The 22753-nt window shown below is 42.6% G+C and overlaps 1 protein-coding gene across 3 annotated transcripts in view; it reads left to right on the forward strand.

Moving 5' to 3' along the window:
• The window catches only part of LOC114660506 (golgin subfamily A member 6-like protein 22), a 128286-nt gene extending 124633 nt beyond the window's left edge, over positions 1–3653 (forward strand). For all 3 annotated transcript variants that reach the window (XM_051933338.1, XM_051933339.1, XM_051933340.1), the window contains 3 exons: positions 155–628; positions 782–1153; positions 1192–3653. In XM_051933338.1, the coding sequence (XP_051789298.1) occupies positions 155–277 (123 nt within the window). In that variant the 3' untranslated portion in view covers positions 278–628; positions 782–1153; positions 1192–3653. The remainder of the gene's footprint in view (positions 1–154; positions 629–781; positions 1154–1191) is intronic.
• The last annotated feature ends 19100 nt before the right edge of the window (positions 3654–22753 follow it).

A 22753-nucleotide genomic window follows, 5' to 3' on the forward strand; every position in this document is an offset into this window, starting at 1 on the left:
GAAATTGTTCTCAACTCATCTGTGGGCCTCATAAAGTTCCAAGCTTACTGATACTGAGTTGTCATATTTTTAGAGCTTATCTTCTCTACAAAACTTCTTACATCTGAAAAAGATTGAAAATTGTAACTTATAACCTCTTCTTCTATATCCCCAGAATTCCAGCTTCTTGCGAACCTTCCTGAGGATTTGCCTGATCATCCTATTGGGAACACTCTTCTTTTGGTGGGCTACTGGCCAGCTGGATGCCTCTTCCCTCCAGGATTTCTTGCAGCTCTAAAACATGGAACAAAGCTTTTCTGGCCCAATGGTTTATGTGTAGAATTTTCTGAAACATTTGTTGATTGCATGGATACTGAATTCATCTGCGACTAGTGTTGTCATCTAGATATACTGTATATTTTTTTTTGGATGGATGGTTGGAGATCCTTGTTTAGTCAAAAAGGGCTGCTGGTAAATGGAGGTAAAACTAACAGCATATACACTTTTAAAAATAAAGGCGATTCTGCAGAGCAATGCCTTAGAGAAACTGTTTTTGGTTACCAAATGAAGCGTCCATATGAAGGTTCCACAAAAAAGCTTTATTTATTTAGAACTGTACCAGGCTCCATAAATAGATGGTAACAGATTTGTAAAATACGAAAGAGTTCCATCCATCCATTATCCAACCCTCTCTATCCTAACTACAGGGTCACAGGGGTCTGCTGGAGCCAATCCCAGCCAACACAGGGCACAAGGCAGGAAACAAACCCCGGGCAGGGCGCCAGCCCACCGTAGACGAAAGAGTTTCTTATTTTAAAATAACTATTGCTGCATGCAATCACACAGGCTAAGTTCATGTCTTTCTTGATCTGTTAGTACCCTGCTGGGCCTACTATAATTTAAAGATTTCTGTTTGATCCACATATTAAGAACCCTTTCAAAGCCCAAAGAACCCCTCTCAGAATGAAATGTTTCTCTGCCAAGGATCCACACAACTCAGTAAAGTGCCATTACAGGACTGTTACTATTTTGAGAGTGCAAAGTGGTTCATCATTCAGCCAATTTCTTAATTAATTTTTAAGTTGTTAAAGTAATAAACCTACCAGTATTTTCTACTATGGAACAGAGCTTTATAACTGCAATTTTTAATAAAGATTACTGCTATGACTTATTAGTACAGGCATTCTACGAAACACGTAGTGCACTCAGGAGCTTGAGTTAAATAGGCCCTGTGCAGAAGTCATTGTAGGCATTACAAAGCCACCTGACACCCTTTCTGAGCAAACTCATCTACTTACCCTTCCATCTCTATTAGGAAATGACAAATCATAAAGTTTAAGTGCTTAAAGGGCCATTTTCTCAATGTAATAGGTGACAACCCCATCCTGGAGGCAGAACCATAAATGCCTCCATTTTTATTTCAGTATGTTAACCCTAATTCTTTGAAAATTGTATGTTTATGGCCAGTAGAGAAGAAGGACTCAAAACAATGAAGAGGTTAAAAAATTTTGGATCCACATTTTTGCTTTCCTTATGTTCTCAAGGCCTGATTAAATGCATGTGTACTGTGCATGAGACTTCATTACTAGCTAGTTGTGCCACTCCAGGGGGTGCCCTCATTGTTTTAATCGCATGTCTCAAGAAGAGCAGTGAGCACTTACCAAATTGATTGGTACTTCTGGGCATGCTATTATGGTTTTAAAATGACTTCTAGACCTTCTAGCTACAAAACTCTGTTCAATCCGTTCAAACTCTAATTGGCAATGTACATGTTGTAACAGTTCAGATAACCTAGATTTAGCTTCCACTGCAGGCATTTTGGGTAAATACATTTGTGCATTACTGTAATGTTGTGGGCAGCAAGGACTTTCAATTCAACTTTCACACAGCTTTTAAGCACCGGGGCATGGCTTATTTATACACTTTCACTAGTATAACAGTCACAGAGGAAGGGTGGTGTTGTCACCACCCTCTGACTTCAGGTCAGTGTCTCTACTCCACTGCTTGACTCAGCCTTCTGCATAATATAAATGCATATGCTGTGTGTTCAAACAAGCCAGTTTCCAGGGTAAATATTTAACAACTGGAAGGTTAAAATCGTATAATCTGGAATCTCTAAATTAAATACTCCAAGACGGTCAGCGCATACAGTCAAAGCTGTTGATCTTTCTTGAATTTCTTATGAGCTTTTATTTGTGAGCAATAACTCAAATCATTACAATCATGTCACATAGTAGTAACTGATGGCAGGCATTTGGCCTCTCCACTAATGTAGAGATAAATGATTTTAGGCCTATAAAAACTATAAGATGATGGCCAAGTAATTGTGAAGTAATCATGCTGAATTTGTCGGCACGCTTAAAAATCTACACACAATGGACCAGATTTCCTAAATGTTGGCCACAGAGCAACTGCTGAAGGGAAAACAAGCATCACTTAAAGAAAAGGGGAATTAGGGTTGCTTGCCTTCCATTCTGAGTCCAAACATAGCATTCATTTGTGGCAGGTATTCTAGGGATGCAAATTATAAAATTACACGTGCACTTTCAGATTTCCATGTACAGTAATTCTTAAGGGTGGCACATGAATGTTAATGGGGCCACATGTATCTATCATCCTGGATTCAAATACCATGCCTGGTTGTTGTGTTGATATATTTTGTACCTTCCATACTGTGCCTGTGTGAACTTTCTCTGGGCACCCTGATCTTGCTCTTACAACACCTAACACAAATTGTCAATCTGTAAATTGAGTGTGTGCATGAGTAGCATCATTTTGTCCAGGGCCATCTTGCCTCCAAAACTGCTAGGATTGGCTCCAGAATCCTGCAACCCTGAACTGAATTAAGCAGGTCTGAAAATTTTATGTTAGGCCACAGAATTATTAAAAGTGATAGTGTAGCACTAAAAGGTATTTGCATGCAGTCTTACTGCTTTTAAGAAAGGCGGTCTTGGATTCATGGGTGCAGAATTTCTAAAAAGATCTAAAATGTATATGCACTGCTGTGATCCCTAATTTGGGAAAAAGAAGGGAGACTGGATGAAGCAACTAGAAGTATTCTTCTATTCTGTGTTTGATGTTTCTCAGTATGAACTTACTGAATAAATGGCAGTTTTTTTTTTGTAATGGTTTGTCTAGCAAAAAAATTGAATCCCAGTTGGGTTGTTCTGGTTATTTTACATGCAACAATTTTGCTGTGTACCTACAATATATAAAACATACAGTATTTTGCTTGATATAAATAATATTCAGCAATAAACCACCAGCTCTACTGGGGTCATAATCATTTTTCTTTATGCATTCTTATTCTTCTCATAGTCCTTATACTGTTGTGGTAAAATTCAAATTAACATTGTGTTACTTAGTAGAAACTCGGAAAACTGGAAAGTTATCTGCTGTTTATTTGCAAAGTCATGCTAATGTTGTGCCCTACTTAACACATTCAGCACATATTGCTTTATGCCTCAAGTTTTTTTAAAGCCTAAATATCATCTACAGGATAGCAGAGGGTTATACTTTGCTTTTCTGTTGCATTATTGTTTCCTAAAATGTCTTTATGCTTTACTTACATCATTCATCATCTTATCAAGCAGCTGTTATTATACATTCTTCTGTAATCAGGAAAAACAAAACCAGATGCTTTTAAAATATTAAAATAAATATTTTTTTGAAAATGTTTTTGTGTCTTCTGTAAAGATATAAGCAGTTTACATTTATTCATTCATGTTTTTCCCCGTGTAATATGCAGTCATGTCGTGCACTGGTTAGTTAGGCTGCCTCACAGATCTACCTTCTTGGATTTAAATCCAACACCCATTCATTGTTCTCCTCCATGTCTGTGTGGTCTTTCACCAGGAGTCTGGGTTTACTTTTCACATTCTCAAAGTTATTCACATAAGAATGTGGAATACACTAGAAAAAATACAGTGAAGACATGGCAAAAATATATAATCTCCAAACAGACATTGAGCAAGTAATTTGGAACTAGGAGTCTGGATCTGTTAAGGACACATCTATGACAGTTTTATGGGCCACAGAGTGAAAACGTTTTCATAGTAAACTCAAATTCATGTTATTTCATTTTAAGCATCTCCTCTAAAATAAGGACAAGGAAAACAGGCATGAAACCTACGGTACCTGCTAAAATATACAGTTGTTCTTGTTTATTGTTATTTCATTCCTATTTATCATTTAAATGAGTGATCACACTGTTTATGTTGTGATCACCTGCTTAAAGGTCCAACAATTGGCAGAAGATTCATGACAATGAGACGTCTCTATTTAAAATATCCTTTGCAGAACCTGATGTGTTTTACTCACCAAATAATCACACCATCTATTCACTTGGCAACAAGAATTTTGCTTTCCGAACACTTTTGGAGTGTAACCTATCACATAATTACCTATTTTTGTGATTTCTTCTACTATTATAAGTATACATACACAGTATAACAAAAACAACTGGAACATCTGTTGTGTTGTAAAGGTAGTGGCACTGATACTAAGACTGCTGCTCAGGTATACCAAGTACTGTCGTTTCATTTGCAAAAGGGGCAGCCGTGCTGAAGATTGTCCTTACATTAACCTCTTGTTGACCCAACAAAGATACTTTTGTCTCCTCTTCATTAAAACTTGGGCTGATAAAAACTTTCATGAAAGTATTGAACAAGGAAGTAAAAGAAGCAGAAGTTGAAGAATGTTGGTATTTTTAGACAGATATTTCAACGAATACTGTAATTGATGATAAGATTAAGGGAGGACGTTTTTGTTGGTCCACAAACCAGACACGTCATCAATGACAAGCTGTTCAATATTCTGCTATTGGGGTGAGAGAAAATCACATGGAAGGCATTCGATAGATAGATAGATAGATAGATAGATAGATAGATAGATAGATAGATAGATAGATAGATAGATAGATAGATAGATAGATAGATAGATAGATAGATAGATAGATAGATAGATAGATAGATAGATAGATAGATAGATAGATAGATAGATAGATAGATACTTTATTAATCCCAAGGGGAAATTCACATACTCCAGAAGCAGCATACTGATAAAAAACAATATTAAATTAAAGAGTGATAACAATGCAGGTATACAGACAGTCAATATCTTTGTATAATGTTAACGTTTAACCCCTGGGTGGAATTGAAGAGTCGCATAGTGTGGGGGAGGAACGATCTCCTCAGTCTGTCAGTGGAGCAGGAAAGTGACAGCAGTCTGTTGCTGAAGCTGCTCCTCTGTCTGGAGATGATACTGTTCAGTGGATGCAGTGGATTCTCCATGATTGACAGGAGCCTGCTCAGCGCCTGTCACTCTGCCACAGATGTTAAACTGTTCAGCTCCATGCCTTCCTCACCAGTTTGTCCAGGCGTGAGGCGTCTTTCTTCTTAAAGCTGCCTCCCCAGCACACCACCGCGTAGAAGAGGGCGCTCGCCACAACCGTCTGATAGAACATCTGCAGCATCTTATTGCAGATGTTGAAGGACGCCAGCCTTCTAAGGAAGTGTAGTCGGCTCTGTCCTTTCTTACACAGAGCATCAGTATTGGCAGTCCAGTCTAATTTATCATTAAGTTGCACTCCCAGGTATTTATAGGTCTGCACCCTCTGCACACAGTCACCTCTGATGATCACGGGGTCCATGAGGGGTCTGGGCCTCCTAAAATCCACCACCAGCTTCTTGGTTTTGCTGGTGTTCAGGTGTAGGTGGTTTGAGTCGCACCATTTAACAAAGTCATTGATTAGGTCCCTATACTCCTCCTCCTGCCCACTCCTGATGCAGCCCACGATAGCAGTGTCATCAGCGAACTTTTGCACGTGGCAGGACTCCGAGTTGTATTGGAAGTCCGATGTATATAGGCTGAACAGGACCGGAGAAAGTACAGTTTGATTGAACATTCTGGTTGATTTTATGACCTGTCTCATCACGCTAAGTATCATAGTTCGCTTGCGGTACCGATTTGTTTACGCAAATCTGAGAGAGACGCAGCCGGCCGAGGGGAGTGGGGCAGGGCCTTCCTCACTCATGCACTAGCCTCAGGGCGTATCTTACATCCACTTAGCTAACAAACGAGAAAACTACTTAATGGATTTAGATCTGACTTTTTTCTATAATTTTATCTTAACATTTTGCGTCTTCTCTCATTGCGCTAAGAATTATAGTTCGCTTACAGGAACAATATATTCACGCAAATCCGAGACAGAGGTTGCGGCCCGATGGGAGGGGGAGTGTGATGTCAGGAGTAGGGAGCCGAGCAGGGCCCTCCTCACTTTCCTGTTTCACTTCTATGTGGGGATGGCTAGTATATCATAAAGAAAGGCTGAGGCCTCACAACACATGGAGACTTTCATTGAATTAACATGTGGTCAATAGTGGTGTTCAGGCCACACATTTTCCTTTCATCAACACCATTTTTCTCCCATGTACTGTAACTTTTCCTTCCACATTCTTAAGACGTGCGTTAGGTGGGCTAGTAATTCTAAACTGGTCCTGTTGGACTGGTGCCAAAACCAGGGGATGTTTCTGCCCAGCACATCATGTAGCCAGGGTGGACCATGGTTCCATCAATTCTAACTCTGAAATGTGCCAGTTTAGAAGATGGATGCTTTATAAAGAATGCATCTTACAGTTAACGTCAGCCCCTTGAAGCTGAAATAATAATGATAGGTTATTTTATATTGGTTTGCCTATCAGCTTATATACTAGTTGGAGTCAGAGATTTTTTTTTCTCTGATGCTGCATTTTTGTGAAATTCTAATAAATGAGTGACATGAGTGACAGTGTTCTGGTGCAGATGCCAGGCTCACCCGCTGTCCTTGTGGAGTTTGTACATTCTCCTCCTGTCTGTGTGGTTTTCCCCCCGGTTACTGCGATTTTCTTCCAACATCTCTAAATAATAATAGGCAACATTAAATCGGCCCAGGATGAGAGTCCATATGGATGTGTGCTTGAGTGGCCCCTGCAATGGAGTTGTGTCCCTCCCAAAGATGGTCCCCACCTTGTGCCCAATGCTGCTGCTGGGATAGTCTTCAGTCCCCCAAGGCCCTGAATTGGATTTAGTAGGTTTGAGAATGTTATGTCAAGAATAACTTCTTCTATCATTAGTATTTGGAAAGCTTTTTAGCTCTCTTAAATTAAAATTCATCCAGTTTGCACACATTTTGAACAGATCTGAAAGCACAGAGCAATATGACATTATATATAAAGCAAATTATAAAATTACAATTGTTTTAGCCCTAATGTGCACCTCTCAGAAAGAAATGCAATGCCTCTGGAAGCCTGCTGGTTTGAGTTCTTTTCTCTTATATGGAAAATCCAGGTTGTGTTTACAATTTATATTCCAATATTATTAGTGGGCCCACGCCTTCTGAATCCACTTCTGCCTTAATATAACGAAGCTGCAATGAAGTGTGAATGTAGATGCCAAAGAATTTTTTACCAAAACAGAAGCAGGAAAAATTGAAGTAATAACACTTAAGGTTCCATCTGAGACTATTACATAGCATATTGAGTAACACATCACTTTATCTATACCTGCTGTCTTGCTATGTTCGTATTAGCTTGCAGAATATAATTTTAAAAGTGTAGGTATGAAAATATGTTACTTCCTCAGTAGAATGCTTTGAGCAATCCATTCATTCCATGCAATTTCTACATTCACTTATCTGTTATAAATGTATAATTGCAGTAGAGCCTAAAGCCATTTTATAAATACACAGTTAATGTATAGCGTACACTCACTGAATATATTATTAGGAACGCTATACTAATACTGGGTAGGGCCTCCTTCTGCTCTCAAAGCAGCCTCAGTTCTTCATAGTATGGATTCCACAGGATGTTGGAAACATTCCTTTGAGATTTCAGTCCACGTTGACATGATTGAACCACACAGTTTCTGCAGATTTGTCAGCTACACTTTCATGCTGTGACTCTCCTGTTCTACCATATCCCTAAGGTGTTTTATTGGATTCTGAGCTGAAAGACCAGAAGGGCCATTGAAGAACACTGAACTCATTCCCAAGTTCATAAAACCAGTTTGTGATGACTTTATGACATGGTGCATTATCATGCTAAAAGTAGCCATTAGAAGATGGGTAAATTGTGTCCATGAAGGGATACACATGGTCAATGAAAATACTCAAATAGGCCATGACCCAAAGTGTGCCATGAAAACATTCCCCACACCAGTACACCACCACTACCACCAGCCTGGACTGTTCACACGAGGCAGGTTGGATGCACAGAATCATTGGTGTCATATTCTGTTCCTACCATCTGTGTAACTCAACAAAATTTGGGATTCGTCAGAACAGGATACGTTTTTTCCAACCTTTAACTGTCCATTTTTGGTGAGCCTGTACCCACTGCAAGCTTCAGCCTTCTGTTCTTGGCTGACAAGAGTGGAACCCGATGTGGTCTTCTGCTGTTGCAGCTCATCCTCCTCATAGTTCGATGTGTTGTGTATTCTGATGATGCTTTCATGCTCTCCACGGTTGGTTATTGGAATTGCTGCAGCCTTTCTGTCAGCTCGATTCATCCTGACCATTCTCCTCTGACCTTTCTCATCAACAAGGTATTTCCATCTAGAGGACTGCCACTCACTGGATACTTTTTCGTCTTTTTACATCATTTTGAGTAAATCCTAGAGACTGTCATGGATGAAAATCCCATAAGATCAGCAATTACAGAAATGCTGAAAACTGGCCATCTGGCACCAGCAATCATGACACAGTTAAAATCATTGAGATTGTAATTTTTTCCCCTTTCTGGTGTTTGATGTGAATGATAGCCAGATCTCCTGGCCTCTGTCTGTATGATATTATGCATTGCACTGCAGCCATTATTGGCCAATAAATAATTGCACAAATAAGCAGGCATTCCTAATAATTTGTTCAGTCAGTGTATAAATCCTGGTAGGCATGGGATGCTCCTGTTAGAACTACTGCCGTACAGCTCCAGAGGACCAGCATCTGTGAGGAATGTGCACATTTTCGCTATATATGTGTTGCTTCTCTTACTCTCTGCTTTTCTTGCCGATCCCAGAACCATGCATGATGAGTAGACTGTACACCCTAAATTGGCCATCTTTAGGTTACTGATGGACTGATGCTGTGCCCAGAGTTGAATTTATCTTTGCACCTCTGCAGGCAAGATCAGGTGCAAGGCAGGGGCCAGTCTTGGGTGGAGTTCTAGTATCCTGCAGTATTTAATCAGCAGTTAAACCTCCATTAGATGACTAAGTGGATTCTCTGTGGAAAGTTGTGGCTTCCAGGTTGGCAGACCCAGTCTACTTACGACAAAATGTTGCCATATTTCACAGTGTACAGTCTAATCATGACAATGAATGGCAATTAAACTGTATAAATGAAAGTGAAAAGAGTATCACACGCTGCATGTGACAGTATAGAAGTTGTTTCAGAATATTAAAAATGCCTGCAAATCAACAGGACTGTTTGGGCCCAATGTTTCCCCCAATATTTAATACATTTATATTTTAAACTCATCAGTGCTTTTGCTTCAACTACATGACTCTTTAATTTGTTCCAGATTTCCCTACCCTTTGTGGGAAAGAGGGCTTCATAGTTTCCCACTAATGGAGGATAATTTGTGCTAAAGTAAAAAAAAAAAACAAATAAATCATTCACTAATAAATCATCCATCCATCAATCTCCTAGTCTGCTTAGCCAGTTCATGGGCCTATGCTGAAAGCATCAGATGCAAGTAAAAGAAGCAGTTGTGGCTTGGGCACCTGTCCATCACAGAGCACATTGATGCATATCACAACAGGATAATATGTTCCCAATACATGGACTTCATAGGACACTGAAAAATAAATTAGTAATAACAGTAATAACAGTTTGAATTAAACTAATATTTTATTTTAAGTTTTGATAAGTAGGTGGCACATATTGTTCAAAGCTCCAGGCCTTGTCACAATGTAAGGTCTGCATGTTTTCCTCACGTCTGTGTAGGTTGTCTTCAGCTACTCTAACTTCCTTACACATCCTAATTTCCCCTTGGGATTAATAAAGTATCTATCTATCTATCTATCTATCTATCTATCTATCTATCTATCTATCTATCTATCTATCTATCTATCTATCTATCTATCTATCTATCTATCTATCTATCTATCTATCTATCTATCTATCTATCTATCTATCTATCTAAAGGCATGCTGTTAGGGTGACTGGTGACACTGGCTCAGTGGTGCCCTGCAAAGCATTGGTGTTTGGTTAAGGTACAAACAGCACAAGCAGGCAAAATAAGTTGCTTCAGAAACTTTTGAAATCAGGGATACAGCAAATTTCCTAAACAGCTGCATTGTATTTTGCATATTGTGAAAGATCTACATTTTTTGAAAAGTATATCATAACAGGCCAATACTCAACAAGTCAGATGAAAGGCTATTTATTTGTGGGTTTTGGATTTACTATTTACATAAGGATATATATTTCTTTTACACTCCTGGTGCCGGGCGGCATGGTGGCGCAGTGGTAGTGTTACTGCCTCGCAGTAAGGGGACCTGGGTTTGCTTCCTGGGTCCTCCCTGCGTGGAGTTTGCATATTCTCCCTGTGTCTGCGTGGGTTTCCTCCGGGCGCTCCGGTTTCCTCCCACATTCCAAAGACATGCAGGTTAGGTGCATTGACTATTCTAAATTGTCCCTAGTGTATGCTTGGTGTGTGTGTGTGTGTGTGTGTCCTGCGGTGGGCTGGCACTCTGCCCAGAATCTGTTCCTGCCTTGTGCCCTGTGCTGGCTGGGGTTGGCTCCAGCAGACCCCCGTGACCCTGTGTTAGGATATAGCGGGTTGGACAATGACTGACTGACTTCTGGTGCCCTGCCTTAAGCTTTGTATGGTTTCAACTTGACCTTATTTGATCAAGAAAAACGAGGCACAGCAGCTAATACAAGTTGTGGACATCGCCCCAGTCTGTCAAAGCATCATTGTAATAAAAGAAAAAATGAAAATTCTTTAGAGTTGGGGCAAGGAAGATTTATTAGAAGGGGGCACTATCCCTCAGTAGCCAGACTGATTCCAAGGAGGCTAAAAAACTTTACAAAGTGAGTGCACCCTGTGGCCTGTTCGTTGCCTGAAATGCTTATTTTGGTGGGGTGCAAATGAAATGATTTGGGGAAGGAATTTGAAGTAGCAGCTAACATTAGGCAAGGGAGGATACCTCCAATCAAATTCAGTTTGTTTACGATAGAGCCCATGATATCTATTAAAACTTTTAAAAGAAGTTACTAGTATTCAAAATGGGCTAACGATTAATATTCAACACTTGAGTCTAATGAAGACTGAAGAACAGTAAGTTTGTCATTCTAGAAAAATTTAATGAAATATTCAACTAGAGAATTTGGAAACACTTCTCAGGTCATGAATAATATCACTTGTGGGAGGGCAGAAGATTGGGTTTGAACTGCAATCCAGTAAGTATCTGTGTGGAGTTTGCATGTTCTCCCCACGTTTTTGTGGGGTTGGAAAGACATTTAGGTTAGGTTAAGAGGTGACAGTGTGCCCTGTGATGGACTGTTGGCCTATCAGGGACTGGCACCCACCTTGTGCCCAAAACTCCCACACTAGGTTCTGATCCCCTAAACAATTAAAATGGATAAAGGTAGCTAGAAAGAGAGAGATGTGAATGTGAATGGGAGACTTCAATGCTCACGTGGGCAATGACAGTGAGACCTGGAAGGGCGTGATTGGGAGGAATGGCCCCCCTGATCTGAACCCGAGCGGTGTTTTGTTATTGGACTTCTGTGCTCGTCACGGATTGTCCATAACGAACACCATGTTCAAGCATAGGGGTGTTCATATGTGCACTTGGCACCAGGACACCCTAGGCCTCAGTTCGATGATCGACTTTGTGGTCGTGTCGTCGGACTTGCGGCCACATGTCTTGGACACTCGGGTGAAGAGAGGGGCGGAGCTGTCAACTGATCACCACCTGGTGGTGAGTTGGCTTCGATGGTGGGGGAGGATGCCGGTCAGGCGTGGTAGGCCCAAACGTGTTGTGAGGGTCTGCTGGGAACGTCTGGCAGAGCCCCCTGTCAGAAGTAGCTTCAACTCCCACCCTCCGGCAGAACTTCGACCACATCCCGAGGGAGGTGGGGGACATTGAGTCCGAATGGGCCATGTTCCGTGCCTCTATTGTTGAGGCAGCTGACCGGAGCTGTGGCCGTAAGGTGGTCGGTGCCTGTCGTGGCGGCAATCCCCGAACCCGCTGGTGGACACCGGCGGTGAAGGATGCCGTCAAGCTGAAGAAGGAGTCCTACAGGACCCTTTTGTCCTGTGGGACCCCGGAGGCAGCTGATAGGTACCGGCAGGCCAAGCGGAATGCGGCTTTGGTGGTTGCTGAGGCAAAAACTCGGGCGTGGGAGGAGTTTGGGGAGGCCATGGAGAATGACTTTCGGACGGCTTCGAGGAGATTCTGGTCCACCATCCGGCGTCTCAGGAAGGAGAAGCAGTGCAGTGTCAACACTGTATATGGTGGGGATGGTGCGCTGCTGACCTCGACTCGGGACGTTGTGGGTCGGTGGGGGGAATACTTTGAAGACCTCCTCAATCCCATTAACATGCCTTCCAATGAGGAAGCAGAGCCTGGGGACTCAAAGGTGGGCTCCCCCATCTCTGGGACTGAGGTCACCGAGGTGGTCAAAAAACTCCTTGGTGGCAGGGCCCCGGGGGTGGATGAGATACGCCCGAAATTCCTCAAGGCTCTGGATGTTGTAGGACTGTCTTGGCTGACACGCCTCTGCAACATCGCATGGACATCAGGGACAGTGCCTCTGGATTGGCAGACTGGGGTGGTGGTCCCCCCCTTTAAGAAGGGGGACCGGAGGGTGTGTTCCAACTACAGAGGGATCACACTCCTCAGCCTCCATGGAATAGTCTATTCAGGGGTCTTGGAGAGGAGGGTCCGTCGGATAGTCGAGCCTCGGATTCAGGAGGAAGAGTGTGGTTTTCGTCCTGGTCGCGGAACAGTGGACCAGCTCTATACCCTTAGCAGGGTCCTGGAGGGTGCATGGGAGTTTGCCCAACCAGTCTACATGTGTTTTGTGGACTTAGAAAAGGCATTCGACCGTGTCCCTCGGGGAATCCTGTGGGGGGTACTCCGAGAGTATGGGGTACCGGCCCCCCTGATAAGGGCTGTTCAGTCCCTGTACGATCAGTGCCAGAGCTTGGTCCGCATTGCCGGCAGTAAGTCGAACCCGTTTCCAGTGAGAGTTGGACTCCGCCAGGGCTGCCCTTTGTCACCGATTCTGTTCATAACTTTTATGGACATAATTTCTAGGTGCAGCCAGGGTGTTGAGGGGGTCCGGTTTGGTGGGCTCAGGATTGGGTCACTGCTTTTTGCAGATGATGTTGTCCTGTTTGCTTCATCAGGCCGTGATCTTCAGCTCTCTCTGGATCGGTTCGCAGCCGAGTGTGAAGCGGCTGAGATGAGAATCAGCACCTCCAAATCCGAGACCATGGTCCTCAACCGGAAAAGGGTGGAGTGCCCTCTCAGGGTTGGTAGCGAGATCCTGCCCCAAGTGGAGGAGTTCAAGTATCTCGGGGTCTTGTTCACGAGTGAGGGAAGAATGGAGCGTGAGATCGACAGGCGGATCGGTGCGGCATCCGCAGTAATGCGGGCATTGCATCGGTCTGTCGTGGTGAAAAAGGAGCTGAGCCGCAAGGCGAAGCTCTCAATTTACCAGTCGATCTATGTTCCTACCCTCACCTATGGTCATGAGCTATGGGTAGTGACCGAAAGAACGAGATCGCGAATACAAGCGGCTGAAATGAGTTTCCTCCGCAGGGTGTCTGGGCTTTCCCTTAAAGATAGGGTGAGAAGCTCAGTCATCCGGGAGGGGCTCAGAGTAGAGCCGCTGCTCCTCCGCATCGAGAGGAGTCAGATGAGGTGGCTTGGGCATCTGATCAGGATGCCTCCTGGACGCCTCCCTGGTGAGGTGTTCCAGGCACGTCCAACCGGGAGGAGGCCCCGGGGAAGACCCAGGACATGCTGGAGGGACTATGTCTCTCGACTGGCCTGGGAACACCTTGGGATTCTCCCGGAAGAGCTAGAAGAAGTGGCCGGGGAGAGGGAAGTCTGGGCATCTCTGCTCAAGCTGCTGCCCCCGCGACCCGACCTCGGATAAGCGGGAGACAATGGATGGATGGATGGATGGATGGATGGATGGATAAAGATAGCTAGAAAGCATTACACTTGCTTTAGTTTTATGTTCAGTAACATTTTAAACTGGCACACTCCTTCTATTGCAGACCAGTATTATGATTCCAAAGCATCAGTCAGTCAGTCAGTCATTTTCCAACCCGCAATATCCTAACACAGGATCATGGAGGTCTGCTGGAGCCAATCCCAGCCAGCACAGGGCACAAGACAGGAACAAACCCCGGACAGGTCACCAGCCCACCACAGGGCACACGCACACACACACCCACACACCAGGGACAATTTAGGATCGCCAATGCACCTAACCTGCATGTCTTTGGACTATGGGAGGAAACCAGAGCACCCGGAGAAAACCCATGCAGACACGGGGAGAACATGCAAACTCCATGCAGGGAGGACCCGGGAAGCTAACCCTGTTCCAAAGCATCAGTCACCTTTTAATGTGCAGAAAAAATGCAGTACATGCATGATTAAATATAATTTGAATTTTATAGTACATACATGACCAGCTGCATGGAAATACAAAGTGACTGGGATGTTTCCCTGATTTAAAAGAGAAAGGGAGACTGACAGCTGACAGCATTCATTATTTGCCTGGTTCAATCCAATTCTGGGTCACAGAGAGCAGAGCCAATCCCAGAAGCAACAGGCACAAGGCAGGGTGGACACGGTGCAAGTGTTTATTAACCACGAGATCAGAGAAATCAAAGAAATATCACATCTGTGTGTGAGACACGATAAAAAGAGATTTCACTCTATTTTCTTATTCTGAAGATCACTATGAAAACATTCATTGGAAGGTTTGTTTTAATACAACTTTCAGAGACTTCATTTCCAAAAATATACATGCGAGTACAAAATAAACTGGACTGGCGAAACAAGGAGTTCTCTTTCAAATGAATGTGGTTCTTGGAAAACATTTAAGCAAAGCATATGTTACTTCCTTTACAAGTAAGCTAAGTCATTTATCAATGGATGAATGTAAATAAGTTGATCATTTGCACATACTGACATAAAAACAGATGTAATTATTGTCACTACAGGAACATCTATGGTTTCCTCTTCAGGCTGCTAACCACTGGTACAAAATAATTACAGTTGTCTGGCAGCATGGTGGCACAGTGGTTAGTTTTGGTGCTTCACAGTTCTTATCTCTTGGAATTAGTTCATCGTCAGGTCACTGTGTGTATGGAGAGTTTCTCTCTCCATGTGGGTACTCCAGTTTCCTCCTACATTATAATATATGCACATTAGATAATTTGATGACACTAAGCTGCTCTGTTATGAGTGTAGGCATGGGTGTGATTGTATCCTTGGATGGAATGGCATCCTCGATAAATTCTGTCTTCACAGAACTAAATAAAATAATAATTATTACTAACTGCATTTACTGAACATTTTTCTCACTACTCAAAGTACTTTACATAGAGAGGAACGAGTTCAATTGTGCATGGCACAATGTGTGTGAACCACCACCAATGTGTAGCTCTGACCTGGATGATGCCACAACATCACAGCAGCCGTTAGCCTTTAGGTGGTGAAGGGGTGTGGGAGAAAGTTAACCAATTATGATTGGATGATTAAGGGGTCAAAATGCATGATGCTGTGGAGGGCAATTTAACCAGAATTTCAGGATAAACCCTACTCTTTTCAAAAGATGCTCAGTGACCACAGAGTGGCAGGACTTCAGTTTTATGTCTCATCTGAAGGATAGCACCATTTTCTCAGCACTGTGGCATTGGGATCCACACACAGTCCACAGAGTAAACACCCACTGATGGCCTCACCAATACCTCTTCCAGGAGAAACCCAAGCTTTTTCTAGATGGTCTCCCATCCAAGTACTGTTTGAGTCAAACAAGAATGTTTGGAAAGTGGATGAAATCCACCATTTCATCATTTATAAATGCTTAATAATTCTTTGCATTTATATAGCGCTTTTTTCACTACTCAAAGCGCTCATCAATTGCAGGTTAAGGGCCTTGCTCAAGAGCCCAACAGAGCAGAGTCCCTATTGGCATTTACGGGATTCGAACCGGCAACCTTCCGATTGCCAGTGCAGATCTCTAGCCTCAGAGCATACTGCTTGACAGTGTAAATGTTAATTCATCATTATCCTGATAGATGAAGCAAGCAGGTCAGGAATCAGCTCTGTCATGGGTGCCTGTCATTGAAGGGCATTTATTCTTAACCTAATCAGTCATCAGTCAAATGAGCATGACATTCAAATGTGGATCAAATGTGAAGTATCCAAAAAAAAAACAGACATGGGGAGAATATGTAAACTTGTGATTGTTTTGAGAATTCAGCTAAAAGGCAGTGAAAACAATAGATATGAGGCCAGTTACTTTACATTGGTACATGTTCTAGCAAATCTCATTTTAATTCTACTAATTGAAAATTAAAGAAATCATCCAGAAAAGAAGAATTTTATTTTATTATGAACTCTGGGGTGAAGTTACACCCTATAAAGTAATACACAGAAAAAGTACCCAGGAGTAAAATATTTTCTATTTGGACTAAACTGAGGCGAGAGGGAAATTTGTGATACTTGTAGATAAACACGAGGATTGTTTAACTTTCTTAAATGTTGGAATGAGTAAACAGAGCTAATCTTGATTTATTTTTTTCCTGCTTTACTTTTGTGTGATTGTATGTGTGTGATGGCCTCCTTTTCTTAAATCAGAGGTAAGCACAAGTGTAGCTCAGAATAAAGCACAACTAGACCTGAACATATTCCACTGTTCAGAGTTCTGTACTCATTCTTAGTAGGACTGTGTAAAGTATGAAGCACTATGATTGGTTTCAATTCTTATTAGCATGCCATTTGTTTAAAGTTCATGTGTTTTCTCTTTATCACTGTTGGTTTTTCTCCAGGCAATCCTGTTTTGCCCGATCTCAAAGATGTGCATGGCACAGTGTCTATGAGTATACCCTTTGATAAGATGGCTTCCTGTTCACGATTGATTCTTGCCTTCTGCCTGTTGTCAGAGTTATAGACTCTGGTTATGCTCAGTGGGTGCAGGAAATAAATAGGTGACTGGACATTAAAATGTATCAGAAAAATCATTCCTGCAAGGCAAAGTCTACCTGAATATTACAGCATGTATATAAACTGATGGATAACTGATGAAGGTTATCAAGCATTGGCAAATATGCTTAGTGCAATAAATGTTTCACCATCTAAAAGTTTACCATTAAAGGATAAAACATCATATATTTTAATCATCTGCTTCATGCAACATATATAAAACAATCTGTACATGTTCCAAATGAAAACAGGTGTACTGTACTTATGGAAAAATCTACAGGGTCATGGGAGGAATGTGTAAATTTCTCACTGCCTTAGATTCAAACTCAGGACACTCCTTTAGTGATATTTATAGAAGAATAAAAATGTCTAAAAGATCCCTTCAAACAAAAGCTCATTGCTCTGATTTACTATTCAAATGAATACCAAATGGTCAGGGAGCTGTCATAAAGCCTGGCCACTCCAACAAAACATTTAACTATTTAATTTATTAATTAAATTAAATTGAATAAATGGTTAAAATTGAACTGAGATGCAAAATCCAAATGTGAATCAAACTACACAATTCAAGAATACAAAATACAAAAAGACAAAGAAAGAAAAGCAAAATCTTAAAAAGAGAGCCAAAATAGCAAAGACATATACCAGTGTTAAGAAATTTGGAAGTTTCCAAGCACAAAGTCCCACAAACTTTTAGACATACTCACTAGAGGAGGATATTACCATCAAACCCCAGCTAGCAAAAAGAGTCTTTATAAAATAAAGATTACTCAATAATGCTCTTAAACAAAAGTAAACTCCATGAAGCACAAAAGGCAAAAAGGAGTTGTCTGAGAACAAAATGCAATCAAACAAACAAGTCCATCCATCCATCCATTTTCCAACCCACTGAATCCGAACACAGGGTCACAGGGGTCTGCTGGAGCCAATCCCAGCCAACACAGGGCACAAGGCAGGAACCAATCCTGGGCAGGGTGCCAACCCACTGCAGGACACACACAAACACACCCACACACCAAGCACACACTAGGGCCAATTTAGAATCGCCAATCCACCTAACGAGCGCCTGGAGGAAACCCACGCAGACACGGGGAGAACATGTAAACTCCACGCAGGGAGGACCCAGGAAGCAAACCCAGGTCCCCAGGTCTCCCAACTGCGAGGCAGCAGCGCTACCCACTGCACCACCGTGTCGCCCAACAAACAAGTCCCAAAACAAAATTCTACAAAAAAGACGTCAAAAGCAAAAGGGTAAAAAATTTTGATAATACACAAAAGGCACAGAAAAATCACTAGCAACACTCATCAACTCCCATTTGAATGAAATATATATATATATATTGTCGCAATAACGAGACATTACACAGATAAAGGTTTGGGGCAGCCACCCGTATAATGTGGTATCCTGGCTGCAAAGTCGTTTGTTCAATAAAGAGCACTGATGTGCATACAACAGAGTCCAAAACAAGACTGACACATAAGGGAAACGGTTAGACTTTTAAAGGGGAAGACAGGAAGTGAGGTCATATGGGTCTGGCTCAGGTTCATCTGCCATTGGTTCAAGCCTGGAGGTGACATTACAGGGGCCAGGTGAGATCTCCCGGGAATGGTCTACAGGCAAAAGGAAAAAAGAATCAGTGCACTCTGCCACATCCCGGCATGCCTCAGAACTGCCTTCCCTCGAGCCCTTTAGCTGCCTCCCATGCGCACGTGTGTGATAATATATATATATATATATATATATATATATATATATATATATATATACAGTACATCTGGAAAGTATTCACAGCGCATCACTTTTTCCACATTTTTTTATGTTACAGCCTTATTCCAAAATGGATTAAATTCATTTTTTTCCTCAGAATTCATACACACCCCAATAATGACAATGTGAAAAAAGTTTACTTGAGGTTTTTGCAAATTTATTAAAAATAAAAAAACTGAGAAATCACATGTACATAAGTATTCACAGCCTTTGCTCAATACTTTGTCAATGCACCTTTGGAAGCAATTACAGCCTCAAGTCTTTTTGAATATGATGCCACAAGCTTGGCACACCTATCCTTGGCCAGTTCTGCCCATTCCTCTTTGCAGCACCTCTCAAGCTCCATCAGGCTGGATAGGAAGCGTCGGTGCACAGCCATTTTAAGATCTCTCCAGAGATGTTCAATCGGATTCAAGTCTGGGCTCTGGCTGGGCCACTCAAGGACATTCACAGAGTTGTCCTGAAGCCACTCCTTTGATATCTTGGCTGTGTGCTTAGGGTCGTTGTCCTGCTGAAAGATGAACCGTTGCCCCAGTCTGAGGTCAAGAGCGCTCTGGAGCAGGTTTTCATCCAGGATGTCTCTGTACATTGCTGCAATCATCTTTCCCTTTATCCTGACTAGTCTCCCAGCTCCTGCCGCTGAAAAACATCCCCACAGCATGATGCTGCCACCACCATGCTTCACTGTAGGGATGGTGCCAGGTCTCCCCCAAATGTGAAGCCTGGCATTCACACTAAAGAGTTCAATCTTTGTCTCATCAGACCAGAGAATTTTCTTTCTCATGGTCTGAAAGTCCTTCAGGTGCCTTTTGGCAAACTCCAGGCGGGCTGCCATGTGCCTTTTACCAAGGAGTGGCTTCCGTCTGGCCTCTCTACCATACAGGCCTGATTGGTGGATTGCTGCAGAGATGGTTGTCCTTCTGGAAGGTTCTCCTCTCTCCACAGAGGACCTCTGGAGCTCTGACAGAGTGACCATAGGGTTCTTGGTCACCTCCCTGACTAAGGCCCTTCTCCCCCGATCGTTCAGTTTAGATGGCCGGCCAGCTCTAGGAAGAGTCCTGGTGGTTTCGAACTTCTTACACTTACGGATGATGGAGGCCACTGTGCTCATTGGGACCTTCAAAGCAGCAGAAATTTTTCTGTAACCTTCCCGAGATTTGTGCCTCGAGACAATCCTGCCTTGGAGGTCTACAGACAATTCCTTTGACTTCATGCTTGGTTTGTGTTCTGACATGAACTGTCAACTGTGGGACCTTATATAGACAGGTGTGTGCCTTTCCAAATCATGTCCAACCAACTGAATTTACCACAGGTGGACTCCAATGAAGCTGCAGAAACATCTCAAGGATTATCAGGGGAAACAGGATGCACCTGAGCTCAATTTTGAGCTTCATGGCAAAGGCTGTGAATACTTATGTACATGTGCTTTCTCAATTTTTTTATTTTTAATAAATTTTCAAAAATCTCAAGTAAACTTTTTTCACGTTGTCATTATGGGGTGTTGTGTGTAGAATTCTGAGGAAAAAAATGAATTTAATCCATTTTGGAATAAGGCTGCAACATAACAAAATGTGGAAAAAGTGATGCGCTGTGAATACTTTCCGGATGCACTGTATATATATATATATATATATATATATATATATATATATATATATATATATATATATATCCATCCATCCATTTTCCAACCCGCTGAATCCGAACACAGGGTCACGGGGGTCTGCTGGAGCCAATCCCAGCCAACACAGGGCACAAGGCAGGAAACTATCCTGGGCAGGGTGCCAACCCACCGCAGGACACACACAAACACACCCACACACCAAGCACACACTAGGGCCAATTTTAGAATTGCCAATCCACCTAACTTGCATGTCTTTGGACTGTGGGAGGAAACCGGAGCGCCCAGAGGAAACCCACGCAGACACGGGGAGAACATGCAAACTCCACGCAGGGAGGACCCAGGAAGTGAACCCAGGTCCCCAGGTCTCCCAACTGCAAGGCAGCAGCACTACCGCCGGCCTTCTGCGCAGCTGCCCGAAAAACCTTACGAGACCGACATCCAACCCCAACATCGCAGCAGGCGGCGGATTTATGGCCGCAAAAATTCAAAGAGAAAGGCAACTTCGATTAAAGCTCTAGAGGCCTGAAAGGCGATTTCGACTACAGCTCGAGGCCTAATTACGCATTCATTCAATACACCTATATCAGGTTTGTGGTGCTTATACTTATTACTATTCCATATTGTACTGGAACATTCATCATTCAATATTATAGTATAGGCCTGGAAAATTCATCAACTAACAGTACAAGCCTGTACAGTAATGAGTAAAGCGGACTACAATCATTACAAAACAAACTCTTCGTTACTTATCATTTGTTCTTCATACACTGCTGACACAAACTTGTGCCCGTTTCATCTTACGTTGTCGAAACGGGTTCTTTGTCTAGTATATATTGTGATGGACGGCCGGCTACAGACTCCGGTCACCACCCCCAGGCCGCCAGGAGGAGCCCTCCGGACAGCATGATCGTGCCCCGAGTTCCAGCAGGGCCTCATGGACTTTGTAGTTTGTATACACAGCCCTGCTGGATACCTTGGGTACCACCGGGAGTCGCTGTAGGGGGGCTAGTGGGCTCTTATGTGCCCTATAACCCGGGAGTGCGTCATCATCACGTGACAGGAAGGAATGACGTGCTCCTGGGCTGAAGAAAAGGACTGTTTACCCTGACCCGGAGGGAATAAGGACTTGTGGGTTTGGCCGGGAACCACTTCTGGGTCAGGGGATATAAAAGGACTGTGGGAAAGCCCAGACACTGAGCTGAGCTGGAAGGTAGGAGGGCGAAGTGTCTGGGCGAGGAGGATTGGTTTATTGAGAGAGAATTGTGTTTATGAGTGTGGAGTGGAGGGTGCTTTGTGCACAGTGTAATAGTAAAATAAATAGTAATTATACATTCACCTGGTGTTCAGAGTGGTACCTGAGGGTTCAAGAGGTGGACCACGCCTCAATCTGTTACTATATATATATATATATATATATATATATATATATATATATATATATATATATATATATATGGTGAGAATTTCTTCTTTAAAATAAAAAGAAGCATCACAAAAAGAAGTTTTGGGGACCATCCCCGTGTATTGTCCAATGGACAAGGAAAAAAACCAGAAAAGAAAACGTTTTGTTGTTCAAAAGCAAAATGTATATTGCAGTTGATGATTTACAATGGCAAAATAGCGTTTTTATACAGTAACAGAAAATGAAAAACAGGAAATGGTTGGCAGGAGGTGACGTCGATACTGTGAGACGGAAGAGATGCCATCTAATGAAAAAACGGAAGTGATGTCATCAGGGGTTGCCGGAAGTGGCATCATGTCTGGCGCTGGAAGTGACGTCCCGGCAACCATTTTGGAACCCGGAAGTAGGCTTCTTATTTCTCCTCGGTTTTCCTGCTGAGAAGAACGAGAAATTTAGGTAAATGCCATGTGACAACCCCTTGTCTCACGATGTTTCACTCAACTTTAGGCTTTTTGACTGCCTCCTAAATGCACGTGTGTGACATGAAGCCCAGATCTGTCCAGTCAGGCGACCAGCACTGAGAGGTCATGAACACGGGAGGGAGCATCTGCATTGGCCTGCAAGGAATCTTTACGATAAACGACACTAAAAAGATAAGATTGAAGGTCTAAAAACCATCTAGTGACGCGGCGATTAGACTCCCGGTGAACGGACATCCACTGTACGGCAGCATGATCCATCACCAGAGTAAATTCCCGCCCCA

The sequence above is a fragment of the Erpetoichthys calabaricus genome, chromosome 11 (assembly GCF_900747795.2).
Source record: "Erpetoichthys calabaricus chromosome 11, fErpCal1.3, whole genome shotgun sequence".
NCBI lineage: Eukaryota > Metazoa > Chordata > Cladistia > Polypteriformes > Polypteridae > Erpetoichthys > Erpetoichthys calabaricus.